At 35.5% G+C, this 13321-nt stretch overlaps 1 protein-coding gene across 2 annotated transcripts in view; it reads left to right on the top strand.

Moving 5' to 3' along the window:
• Positions 1 to 13321, top strand: part of CCDC83 (coiled-coil domain containing 83) — a 74353-nt gene that overhangs the window by 21495 nt on the left and 39537 nt on the right. For both annotated transcript variants that reach the window (XM_037841294.1, XM_037841295.1), the window contains one exon: positions 2781 to 2865. In XM_037841294.1, the coding sequence (XP_037697222.1) occupies positions 2815 to 2865 (51 nt within the window). In that variant the 5' untranslated portion in view covers positions 2781 to 2814. The remainder of the gene's footprint in view (positions 1 to 2780; positions 2866 to 13321) is intronic.

Below are 13321 nucleotides of genomic sequence, written 5' to 3' on the forward strand. Positions count from 1 at the left end.
TTGCATAAAAGAATGTTCTTGTTCATGGGAATTGTATATGTGAATTATAGTGTTTGTTCAAGGATGTGTGCAGCTAGCTCTCATACGTTCAGAAGACAGAGCAATAGGTGATGGATGATAGGGACGGAGGGAGGGAGGGAGAGAGGGAGGGAAAGAAATAGTGGTGTGACAGCATGTTAAAGTTGGTGGATTGGGGTATCGGGAGTGGGGGTCAGGGTATGCTGGAGTTCTGTGTATGGGGTTTGTATTGTTTTTTCAACTGTTCCTATAACTTTGAATTTATTAAAAAAAAAAAACTGAATTAAAAAAAAAAAACCCTAAGGCATCCAGACACCATAAACAAACCACAAGATAAAGAACTCAGTAAACTATCTAATCTGAAGGACAACAGGAGTACCACAAATATCCACCAACCACAAACACCTTATCTAATCATCTTCTTTTTCTTTAAAAACCCTTATCTGGAAGTGCCAAGACTGGACACAATTTGGTTTGCTATGTGTATCTGTGCTGCACTAACTGCAATTCTAAGACCCCAGATACACACTTTTGTTGCCTTGCAGCTTAGTCTGTTATTTCTCAATTGACACAGCTTTAATATCTATTACCTCATTGATTTATCCTCCCACTTGCCTCAGCATTAGTGTGACAGGTGGGTTGGTACTGAGTAAGTGGGGACATATTCTCCTAACTGCCTCCAGGTGGGTGGGGAAGGGGTTTATTGTAGCAAATAATATACAGGATTTAGCAAATAAAAATACAGGATGCCCAGTTAAATTTGAATTTCAGATAAATAATGAAAAATTTTTAGTACAAGTACATCTGCTGGGACATACTTATATTAAAAAATTATTCATTGCTTATCTGAAATTCAAATTTGACAGGGTGTCCCGTATTTTATCTGGCAAATCTACTTATGTGGTCTCCAGCTCTATTAACACATGCTCACTCACACCAAGAAAGGCTCTCAGCTGAAGCCAGGAGTCAGTCTCTTAATTAGCCCATCCAAGGATTCAGTTTCAACCAACAGAGACAAAATACTTAAGACTGATTTGCCTGCTTCACCCATGCATAGAAATAGTATTACCATGTTCATAATTGAAGAAATTCTCAGTAATTTGCACACATTTGTTTGCATAGACTCTTCACAGATACTTTTCATTTATAATAGTTTTATTCTCCTTAAAAATGGAAAGTAAAGAAGATACTCCAAAATTTTTGCTTACCTGAGCTTTCGGTAAGAAGTAAAAGCTGGTTTTTACTTATCTATAGCCTTATTTCTTACTATTGAGTGGAGACCACACTATCTATATTGTCCCTTTCATTTACCACCCATCTCATATCCTGTTTCTCCCATATCATTTATTGCAATATATAGATAATATGTTTATCTATTTACTTCTGTTTTGTTTAGTAAAATGTAAGCTCCTTGAGGGCAAGGATCATCGAAGTCTTGTTTGAGGCAGTATCCATAATGCCTGGTAGAGTATTTGGCATGTAGTAGCAGCTCATTAAATCTATGTTGCATGGATGACGACATCAAAGGCAACAATGATCCATTTATATTGCAGAATTTTGGAACCGAAAAGGAACCTTAGAGAGCATCTACTTCTACCTCCTTATTTATAGGAGAGTAAGCCAAGCCTGAATAGATTAAGTGTTCTTAAGCAGTTAGTGGAGAACCAGGACTGAAATCCAAGTTTCATAGTAGCTAAACAGAGCTTTTTTGCCACCAAAGGATTTGCTTATTTTATTTTTATGTTGCATTTTCTCATCATTTGGAAGGAAGGCTTATTTTCCTCTCTGCCAAGTATACAATATTATGAAGATAAATCAAATATTGGGGGAGAGAGTCAGGTATGTAAGATGCAGTTCAACTGAAATTTACTAAGTACTTACTTTATGCCAGAAACATTAATTTTCTATTTTAATCCTTACAATAATATGTAGAGCTAGGTATTATGTTCATTTAGCAGCAGCTTGGAAATTGAGGCCCAGAGAACTGACTTGCCTAAGATCATATAAGTATGAAGTGGTAGGGATAAGTTTGTAAACCAGTTTCTCATTCTCTAACCACTCCTCTGTTTACTACATGACAGAGGTGATATATATATATATATATATATTATTTAATTGAAGCAAGGATGTAGGGTGAAGCTATTTCTGTTTCCTTATTTTGGTCTTAGATTTAAAGTTATAAGATGTATTAAGTAGAGTGACAGATATAATTAGCATATCAAATAACTATCAAGTGGACTATACCAAAGTCTTTCTGCACTTTTTCTTTTAAACCTAACAAATGCTCAAAAACATTTTTGGGTGTTAAAGAGATGGATTTGTGAGGAATGAAGCTTTTATTATTTGTACAGGAGGTGGCATACTAATCAACTTCATGGCATGCCTATTTTACTATAGTATTTCAAGAAGGTGTAGTTGCCCTTGTAAAGTACAGTCTTTGTGTGTATGCCCTTTCCTACGTTTTCCTTAAGCTGGATTTTTAATATATATTTAGAAAGTATAAAAATTATGACTATATAGCATATGAATAGGGATTGACTTAAAAAGTAAAAGAAAACTTGAAGTTGTCACCCCAATTTAATGAGTAAAATATATTCAGAAACACAAAATCACTTAGGAAAAGTTCTTATCCCTAAATGAGTTTTAATAATATATTTAATAATTTATTTTAATTTACTTAATTTAGTATAATTTTAAAAATTTTCTCTCAACTTCTTCTAAGATAAATAATTGTAAAACATCTTATCTCTGTTTATTCTCAGCTGTCAAATAAAGGAAACTGCAGTAGAACGATTCATGGTTCAAATAAAAAAACTTAGAGAAAAGAACCAAAAGAATCATGAAAGAGTGAGTATAAAATTTAGAGCTTATATCTAGTCATTAAACATATGTACACATGCTTTAAAAACTTGTGAATTGTAATGAAAAGTACTCTAGGAAGTTTTCTTCTTCAATGCTTGGAATTGATTAGTTTATAATTCATTTAAGTCCTTGTACTTATGAGGAAAGAGGGTATTGCTGTTCCCATATTAATTATAATGAAAAGGAAATCTGCTTGAATTATGTTACTTAGATCCTGAGGACACTAAGTTTTGCATTCAGGATTTTGAAGCTTTGAATCCACATTTATCTTTTGACCTCTTATTTAATCAAACTATAAAACAATGGTTTTCTAATTTTAATCTCTGTATCTTTTTCTTCTAGATTTTCAAAGTTGGCATATGTAAATGCCACTTGAAAATTACAATCTCAGTTGTTAAAATGACTAATTGAATGCTAAAGATGATACATTGTTTTTATAAAATCAGATTTAAATGAGTATCAGAAAGTTAATGTATATGACTATCAGGACTTAAAGACCAATAAGAATAAAGCTTAGAAGCAGTAAATCATAACAAAACATCCCTTAAAGCATCTTATGAATGAGGAAATAAATACATTTATTTTATTTGGACCCCAAAACTTCCAGTTAACTGTTTCATCTGGTTTTTGTCTAAAAAAAACTATACCTGCAAATTTTAATGGAATCTGGGGTCAGGGGCCTGAGTTTGCATCCTGGCTTTACAATTTACTGCTGATGTCGTCTTGGGTAAAACAGCTATGAGCCTCATATTTTCTCTTATGTATTGGGGATTCTTGTCTACCCCATATGACTAATTTGATTATTTGTTCAACAAATACTTGTTGGACTAGGGAAGCCCTGGTGGTGATATAACTATGACCCTGACACTGTCACAATTCTCCAAGATCAGTTACATGGAATAGTGACTAAAGCAGACACACCAAATCTGTGGAGTAGAGTAGTTTGGCCTGGGTGCTTGGGTGCAGGTTCCACATGGTGAGATCCAGAGTATATAAGAGGAGTGAGCTGTCATCAAGGGACCAATGCACATCCCCAGTGGTCAGCACAGGTACTCTCCGTCAGGACGTGGTTGTGGTACAACAGATCAGGAATGAGGAATCACTTTCCCCATTAGCCCATCATTTGGAGTCAGAAACAGTTAATATTCTCTTTTCAATGGGGATTAGTTGAGGAATGGAGTAGCCTAAGCCTATTCTTAAGGGCATTAATGGACCCAGCAGTGAGAAGCATGGAAAGGCAGAATCTAGCTCCAATTATATGTATTGTGACATCATTTCTTTCCATTTCTGGTGCTACCATCCCAGTTTAAGCTACCATGATCACTTCCCATTCTTCCCCCTATCCAGTCCATTTTTCACAGTGCAACCAGAATTACTCTTTGAATGCTGTAAAACATTCAGTCTTAAAACCCTTCCTTGGCTTCCTATTGTATAGAAAATAAAATCCAGAGTCCTTACTAACACCTTCAAGGACCTGCAAAATCTGACTCTGCTTATCTTTCCAACCTTGTCTCCTTGCACTCAATCCTTTCCTTTCCACTGCTTCTTTCAAATCTTGGAAAAACCAATCACTTTCTTGTTATTGTAGCTTTATCCTTGCTGTGCCCTCACTCTGAAATGTTCATCTCTTGCTTAGCTCTTTTTCATTCCTCCAATCTAAGCTGGAATGTTGTAGAAAAATAAGCTCTTTAGAGCTTACTTTTCTTTGTTTCTCCAGAAAGGCCCAACTTGAGTAGGTGTTCAACAAATATTTACTGAGTTGATTCACACTATCACCAGCAGAGGAAAACCTTTTTGAGGTCACAGATATTTAATTTGCCACATTAAACGTGATCCATTAGCCAGATGTATTTGTTTCTTTTCAATTGTATCAACATCAGAAATGGCTGCCTTCCTTGTTGTTTGGATTATCACCCCATTTACTACTTTTCTTTCTCTCTGTTTGCATTCATTGCCCTACTCACCTCATTAGGTATTCCATAGCACAGTGTCCACTTCTTCACCTCCTATTCATTCGTTCACTCCTGCCACTTCACCACAACTGCTCCAGCAAAAGGTATTAACGACCAGTTTGCCAGGTGCAAAGGACTCTGTCTAGTCCTCACTTTACTCCTCATTCCTTCAGTAGTCACTAATATAGACACTCCCTTCATCTTGAAACTATCCTCCTGCTTGTGCTCATGACATCTCTCTTAATTTTCCACCTACTTCTCTAACCATTTCTTCTTGGTTTTCATTTTTGGCTCTTCCCCTGAACCCTCAGCTTAAGTATGGTGTTTACCAGGGTATCTGAGAACCAGTCTTTTCTCTCACGCTAAACTCTCTCTGGGTTGATTTTGCTTACCACCATGGCTTCAACTACCATATGGTGATAATTCTGATATCTATGTGAAATAACTTTATAACATTATACCACCCCCTCCCCCCCCAAAAAAAACGCCAAGTACATATAAAAACTAACCGGTAAAATCCAAATAAAGTTTCTAGTTTAGTTAGTAACATTGTATCCTTTCCTATTTTATTAATAATGTACTATGGTTATCTAAGGCGTTATCATTGGGGAAAGCTAGGTGAATAATGAATGGGAATTCTCTGTACTATTTTGGAAACTTCTTAATTTTGTTCTTGTGAGTGTTAAAAAGTTAAAATGATAAAGCCCATGAGGTGGACTTGTAACAAAACAAAATCTTTGTTTCATAACTTATTTACAGAGTATCCTTTTTTTCTATTTTTGTAATGTGAAATTATACTTGCCTCAAGTAATAATTATTGACTTTACTTGTAGGTTAAATATATATTCTTTAGCCTATTAGTAAATATATCTAGCTAAATTTTACTTCAGAATATTGCTCAAAATAATATTCCTGACATTGAATTTTGTAACATTGTCAGATATTTTCTCTTTCCATTTGAAATTCATCTGAGATTTGGGAAGTTTCAAATAGATATTATTAAATTTATATATAATGTCAACTATGATTTAGTAATGTTTATGCAACATTTGATAACATCTTTAGGACACGTAATGCTGTTTTAATTTACAAATTTAAAAAAATCACATTTTTGAAAAGATAGTAATTGTAACGAAAATTTGATCTATAAGAACTAGATCCACTTTTTTTAATGAACTTTTTTAAAAATACATTCAAACTTACAGGACAGTTATAAAAATAATACAAACTCCATACAGAGAACTGCGACATACCCCGATCTCCCCAGATACCCAGATCCACCAATTTTAATTTTTCGCCAAGTTTGCCGTATCAGTCTATCTAATCATCTCTATCTGCCTGTCTGTCAGTCTATTTATCTATCCATTTTCTGAACACTTGAGGGTAGGTCATATACGTTATGTTCCTTGAACAGTTAGTAGTGTCATGAACATGTTCTTGACCAAGGATATTCACTTATGTAACTATAAGTACAGTTACCAAGTTCAAGAAATTTAACATTGATATAAAGCCTACAGCCTATATTCCAATTTAGATCATAAATAATAATGCCCCTTTGTTCCTTTTCTCCTCTCTAGCTAGATCGCATCCAGGATCATGTATTGCATTTAATTGTCATTGTCTCTAGTTGTTCTTCCTTCCCTCCCTTCTCCTCCCTCCCCTCCCCTCCCTTCCCTGGGACCATATATACAATACAAACTTTCCCGTCTCAACCACTCCCAAGCATACCATTCAATGGGATTAATCACATTCACGATATTGTGATATCCTCACCACCTTCCATTACTAAAACTTTCCTATCTCCACAGTATGTATTAACTCCCAGTTCCCCATGCCTTGCCTCCGAGCCTTGGTAACCTGTACTCTAATTTCTTTCTCTATGAATTTGCATATTCTCCAGTATTTTCTTTGTAGTTACCATGGGGCTTAATTTAACATCCTAAATCCATAACAATGTTGCTTGCTTTAATACAAACTTAACTTCAATAGTATACATACACTATATTCTTATACTCCCCACACCCCCACCTTTAGTTCTCATGTATTTCCTTCTACATGTTCTTCATGTATTTATTTATTATTATGTATTTCCTTCTACAGGTTCTTCATGTATTGTATTCTAGCTATTCTAATACACTAAAAACTAAAAAGAGATATCTATATAGTGTGTAAGAAAAACTTCCAGAATGACCTCTTTGACTCCATTTGAAATATCTCAGCCACTGAAACTTTATTATTATTTTTTTTTTTTTAATTTTTCTTCCCCTTTTTGGTCAAGAAGGCTTTCTCAATCCTACAAGGCCGGGTTCAGACTTATCCCTGGGAGTCATGTCTCACGTTGCCAGGAAGATTTACACCCCTGGGAGTCATGCCCGATGTAGGAGGGAGGGCAACAAATCCACCTCCTGAGTTGGCTTGGAGAGAGAGGCCGCATCTGAGAAACAAAAGCGGTTTTCTGGGGGTAACTCTTAGGCACAATTTTAAATAGGCTTAGCTTCTCCTTTGCAGTAACAATCTTCACAAGGGCAAGCCCCGAGATCAAGGGCTCGGCATTCTAAATTGGTAGTCCCCAGTGCAGCTTCTCTTTTGTGGTTTTTGGAATTCTCTCTTTGTCTTTGGCATTGGACAGTTTAACTATAATATACCAATGGGTCTATTTGTGTTTATCCTGTTTGGAGTTTATTGAGTGTCTTGGATGTGCATATTCATGTCTTTCATTAAATTTGAGAAGTTTTCAGCCATTATTTTCTTGAATATTCTCTCTACCCCTTTTTTTCTTATCCTGGAACTCCCACAATGCATATATTGGTACACTTGATGGTATCCTGAAGGTTCCTTAGTCTCTATTCATTTTTCTTCATTCTTCTTTCTGCTTCTCAGATTGCAGTTTTCTTGTCATCAAGTTCACTGATTCTTTCTTCTACTAGTTCCAATCTGCTATTGAACTCCTCTAGGGAATTTTTAATTTCTGTTACTGTGGTCTTCAACTCTGTTTGGTTCCTTTTCATAATTTCCAGCTCTCTACTGATATTTTCTTTGTGTCTGTCTATTGTTTTCCTGATTTCCTTTAGTTCTTTCTCCATATTTTCCTTTAGCTCTTTGAACACATTTAGGACCATTTTTTAAAAAGTCTTTGCTTGCCATTCAGCCTTTTGAGAACATTCTATCTCCCTGTTTTATTTCCATTGCTTGTATCATTGTTAAATGGAAATAATGCAAACTAAAGTTAAGTTATATCCACTTCATCTGTAATCATTTTACATTTTTTTCCATGGTATGGACAGCAGAGGCCTAGGCTCCCTGCATCCTTGTAAATTGTCCAGCTAATTCAAATAATAACGCTTCTAGGTTGCTATTAGAGCATGTTATAATTTCTGGAAATAACCTTTATATTCTTGTGATCATGTAGGCTGACTAACAGTTGTGGATTCCTTCTAAAAGGGGTTATCTTGAAGATGAATCTTGCCTCAAGCTTCGGAGGAATAAGGTGATTGAGGAGCAGTGAAATGAAACTCAACATGTGGAATACCTTAAATAAAAATTTATTGACTTTAAATAATATTACCTAATGCTACATGTAATAAAGTTACACTATAGAATATCAGGGCAAAAAAAAAAAAAGGTCTTTGCTTGGATGTCCCAGGTCTGATCCTCCACACTGATGTTTTTTTTTAATTAAATTGTTTTATTGAGATATATTCACATACCATACAATCATCTATGTGTACAATCAACTGTTCACGGTACCATCATATAGTTATGCATTCATCACCCCAATCTACTTTTGTTTAAATTCAGTTTTATTGAGATATATTCACATACAATACAGTCATCCATGGTGTACAATAAGCTGTTCACAGTACCATACTATAGTTGTGTATTCATCACCCCAATCTATTTTTTAACATTTTCATTACACCAGAAAGAATCAGAATCAGAATAAAAAATAAAAGTAAAAAAGAACACCCAAATCATTCCCCCTTCCCACCCTATTTTTCTTTTAGTTTTTGTCCCCATTTTTCTACTCATCCATCCATACACTGGATAAAGGGAGTGCGATCCACAAGGTTTTCACAATCACACTGTCACCCCTTAAGCTACATTGTTATACAATCATCTTCAAGAGTCAAGGCTACTGGGTTGGAGTTTGATAGTTTCAAGTATTTACTTCTAGCTATTCCAACACATTGAAACCTAAAAAGTGTTATCTACATAATGCATAAGAATGTCCACCAGAGTGACCTCTTGACTCCATTTGTAATCTCTCAGCCACTGAAGCTTTATTTCGTTTCCTTTTGCATCCCCCTTTTGGTCAAGAAAATGTTCTCAATCCCACAATGTCGGGTCCAGATTCATCTCTGGGAGTTATATCCTGCATTGCCAGGGAGATTTACACCCTTGGTAGTCAGATCCCATGTAGGGGGAGGGCAGTGAGATCACCTGCCAAGGTGGCTTAGAGAGAGAGGGCCACATCTGAGCAACAAAGAGGCACTCAGGGGGAGACTCTTAGGCACAATTATAAGCAGGTTTAGCCTCTCCTTTGCAGTAACAAGCTTCATAGGGGCAAGCCCCAAGACAGAGGGCTCGGCATATCAAGTTGTCAGTCCTCAATGTTTGTGAGAACACCAGCAACAATCCAGGTGAGGAAGCCCAACACTTCCGCATTCCCCCAGTGTCTCAGGGGGGCCCTGCATATATCTTTTTATTCTCTGCCCAAATTACTTTGGGATATGTTCCTATTTCACTCTAACAGACCTACCATATCTCACTTCCTATTCAAAGTTCCATGTAATTGTGGTGTTTGGACAAACTGACTGTAGAAGTAATATTGTTTAGAAAATATAGATCCTACATCAAATAAACATCTCTTCCCTTGGTCTCACAATGAAGTTGAAGTTTTAACACACAGTCAGTTTCAACCTTTACTCTTTGGCCCTATTTGCCCTAGCCTTAACCAGATCTGCTTCATTCATATCTCTAATTGAAGTCTGGCTTTTGCCCATTTTTTTTAAATGGGTTGTTTGTATTTATTGTTGAGTTGAAGGAGTTCTTTCTATATTCTGGATATTAAACCCTTATCAGATATGTGCTTTCCAAATATTTTCTCCCATTGAGTAGGTTGCCATTTCACTTTCTTGAGAAAGTCTTTTGAAGCATAGAAGTTTTTAATTTTGAGACATTCCTATTTATTTTTCTTTTTTTGCTTGTGCTTTTGAGTGTAAAGTCTAAGAAAGATCCTGAAGATGCTTTCCTATATTTTCTTCTAGGAGTTTTATTGTCCTGGTTCTTATATTTAGGTTTTTGATCCTTTTTTGAGTTAATTTTTGTAGAAGGTTCATTTCTTTACGATAAATGCTGAGTCTTATGGTAGTTGCATATTAGTGTTTTAAGAAACTGCCAAGCTGTTTTCAGACTGGCTGTAACATTTTACATTACCACCAGCAATATAAAAAGTGAACCAGTTTCTCTGCATCCTCATCAGCATTTGGTGTTGTCACTATTTTAGTTTTAGCTAGTATAATAGATGTGTAGTGTTATCTCATTGTAGTTTTAATTTGCATTTCTCTAATGGTTATTGATATTGAACACTTTTTCATGTACTTATTTGTCATTTGTATATCCTCTTTGGTGACAATTCTCTTCATATCTTTTGGCCATTCTGTAATTAGACTGGTTTTTTTTTTTAATGTTGAGTTTTAGAGTTCTTTATATATTCTAAGTACTAGTTAGTTGTCAGATATATGGTTTGTAAATATTTTCTCACAGTCTGTAGCTTGTTTTTTTCATCTTCATAATAGGGTCTTTTGCAGAGTAAAGCTTTTTAATTTTAATGAAGCCCAATTTAACAATTTTTCCTGTTATGGATCATGCTTTTGGTGTCCAGTTTAAGAAGTTTTTGCCTAGCCCTAAAGTCCAAAGATTTTCTCCTACATTTTTTCCTAAAAGTTTTACAGTTTTACATTTTACATTTAAATCATGGTCTATTTTGGGTTAATTTTTGCATTAGATATGAGTCTTAGATTAAGGTTCATTTTCATGCTACAGATAAGTCAATTGTTTTAGCATCATGAGTTGAAAAGGCTATCTTTCTTCCATTGAATTACTTGTACACTTTTGGCAACAGTCATTTGGGCATATTTGTGTGAGTCTATGTCTGGGTTCTCTAGGGTCTATCCTTCCACTGAAACCCCACAGTCTTAATTACTGTAGTGATATGTGTTAAAATTGGATAGACTGATTTTTCTCAGTTTATTCTTCTTTTTCAAAATTATTTTAGGAATACTAGTTCCTTTGTCTTCCTGTATAAATTTTATGATAATCTCATCTATATCTACAAAAATCTTGCTGGAATTTTGATAGGAATAGCACTTAATGAAAATTGGCAGCTTTACTATGTTGAGTCTTCCAATTCATCAACACAATATATTTCTTCATTATTTAAATCTTTGATTTCTTTCATCGCATTGTGTAGTTTTCAGCATGTAAGTCTTGCACATACCTTACTAGATATTTTTTGCTGGGTATAGGATTCTGGTTGACAGTTCTTCTCTCTTAGTACTCGAAATATAATGTGCCATTTTCTTCTGGCTTCCATGTTTTCTGATGAAAAATATACTGACATTCAAATTCTTCTTCCCCTATAGGTAAGGTGTTATTTTTCTCTGACTTATATTAAGATTTTTTTTCTTGTCTTTAGTTCTCAGAAGTTTAATTATGTGACTTGGCATGGATTGCTTTGAGTTTATCTTGTTTGTGGTTTGCTCACCTTCTTGAGTCTGTAGGTTTGTGTCGCTTGCCAAACTTGGGAAGCCATTATGTCTTCAAATACTTTTTCATCCCTGTCCTCTTTCTTTACTCCTTCTGGGACTGCAATTGCATGAGTGCTAGATCTTTGGTTATGGTTCCACAGTCTTTGAGGTTTTATTCTTTTTTATTTTTTCCACTTTATTTCCTCTCTGTTCAGATTGGATAATTTCTGTTGTTTTATCTTCCACTTTCCTGATTCTTTCCTTTGTCACCTCCATCCTGCTGTTGCACCCATTCACTGAGCTTTTTATTTTAGTTATTGCATTTTTGAGTTCTAAAATTTGCATTTTTTCTTTCTTCTTTATATATTCTGTTTCATTGTTGAGAGTTTCTATTTCTTTGCTGAGGCTTTCTATTTTTTCATTTACTTCGAGTGTATTCATAATTGCTTATGGAAGCATTTTTATCATGGCTGCCTTGTAGTCTTTGTCAAATAATTTCAGCATGTTTCATCTTGATATTGGCATATATTGATTGACTTTTCCATTCAGTTTGAGATCTTCTGGTTCTTGTTATAACAAGTAATTTTTGATTAAAGCTTGGACATTTTTGTATTACATTATGAAACTCTGGGTCTTATACAACTTTTTTTTTCACCTGACTTTTTTTGATACTACTCTGACAGGAAAGATGAAGGATGGTACACCTCACTGCTGCCAAGTGAGGTAGAAGTCTAAGTTCCCCATTCAGTTTCCATTGACATCTAAGGTGAGAGCTCCTTGTTACTGCTGGGAGTGGTGGTGAGAGTTTTGGCTCTCTGCTTTGTCTTCACTGCCACTATAATGGGAGTGGCCTCATTACCTCTGGGCAATGGTGAACATCCTGACTCTTCACTAGGCCTCCTCTAATAAAACCCCAGCAGATAGGGAGAAGGTTGCCTTGTTCCTGCCAGATTGGGTTGGAAGGCCAGGATCCCCCAGTGGTCTCACTGACACTGTTGGTGATGCGTTTGTTACAAGCCAACAAGGATAAAGTCTTGGCTCCATAATTGGCTTCCTCTGACACCTCCCAAGTGTGTGTATGTGTGTGTGTGTGTGGGGGGGGGGGTAGAGCACCTCATTACAGCCTTCTGGTGTCTACAATCCCCACTAGGCCCTTGCTGGTATGGGTTGGGGTGAGGCCACAGTAGATTCTGTGCTGTTTGGCTGGAATAGATTGGTGATATTCTAAAAGTTTTCCGTCTTTCTAGGTTGCCCTTTTTCTGATCCTTTGGCTATATGAGCCAAAACAAAACAAAAAACAAAGAAGCACTAGGAATTTGCTACTGCGCTGTTCCTCAAGTCCTGAGGTCTCTAGTCAATCTGTCTTCACCATTCAGAGTCTTCTTATGATTGTTTTATATATAATGACTTTTAGTTGTACATAGCAGGAAAAATAGTGAAAAGTACACCTATTTCATCATCCTGGAAGCAGAAGTTGAATTGATTTCATTTTTCATTTTAATTACAGACTAAAATGTCATTACAATTTGTAATGGAGATATAATTCATATACCATAAAATCCACTATTTAGGTATACTAGTCAGTGGTTTTTAGTATATTCACAAAGTTGTGCAAATATTACCACTATCTAATTCCAGAATATTTTCATCACCCTCAAAAGAAACACTATAACTATCAGTGGTCAATACCAATTCTCCTCTTCCCCTGTCCTCCGACAACCAGTAATCTACTTTCTGTCA

The sequence above is a fragment of the Choloepus didactylus genome, chromosome 6 (genome assembly GCF_015220235.1).
Source record: "Choloepus didactylus isolate mChoDid1 chromosome 6, mChoDid1.pri, whole genome shotgun sequence".
NCBI classification, from domain to species: Eukaryota; Metazoa; Chordata; class Mammalia; order Pilosa; family Megalonychidae; genus Choloepus; species Choloepus didactylus.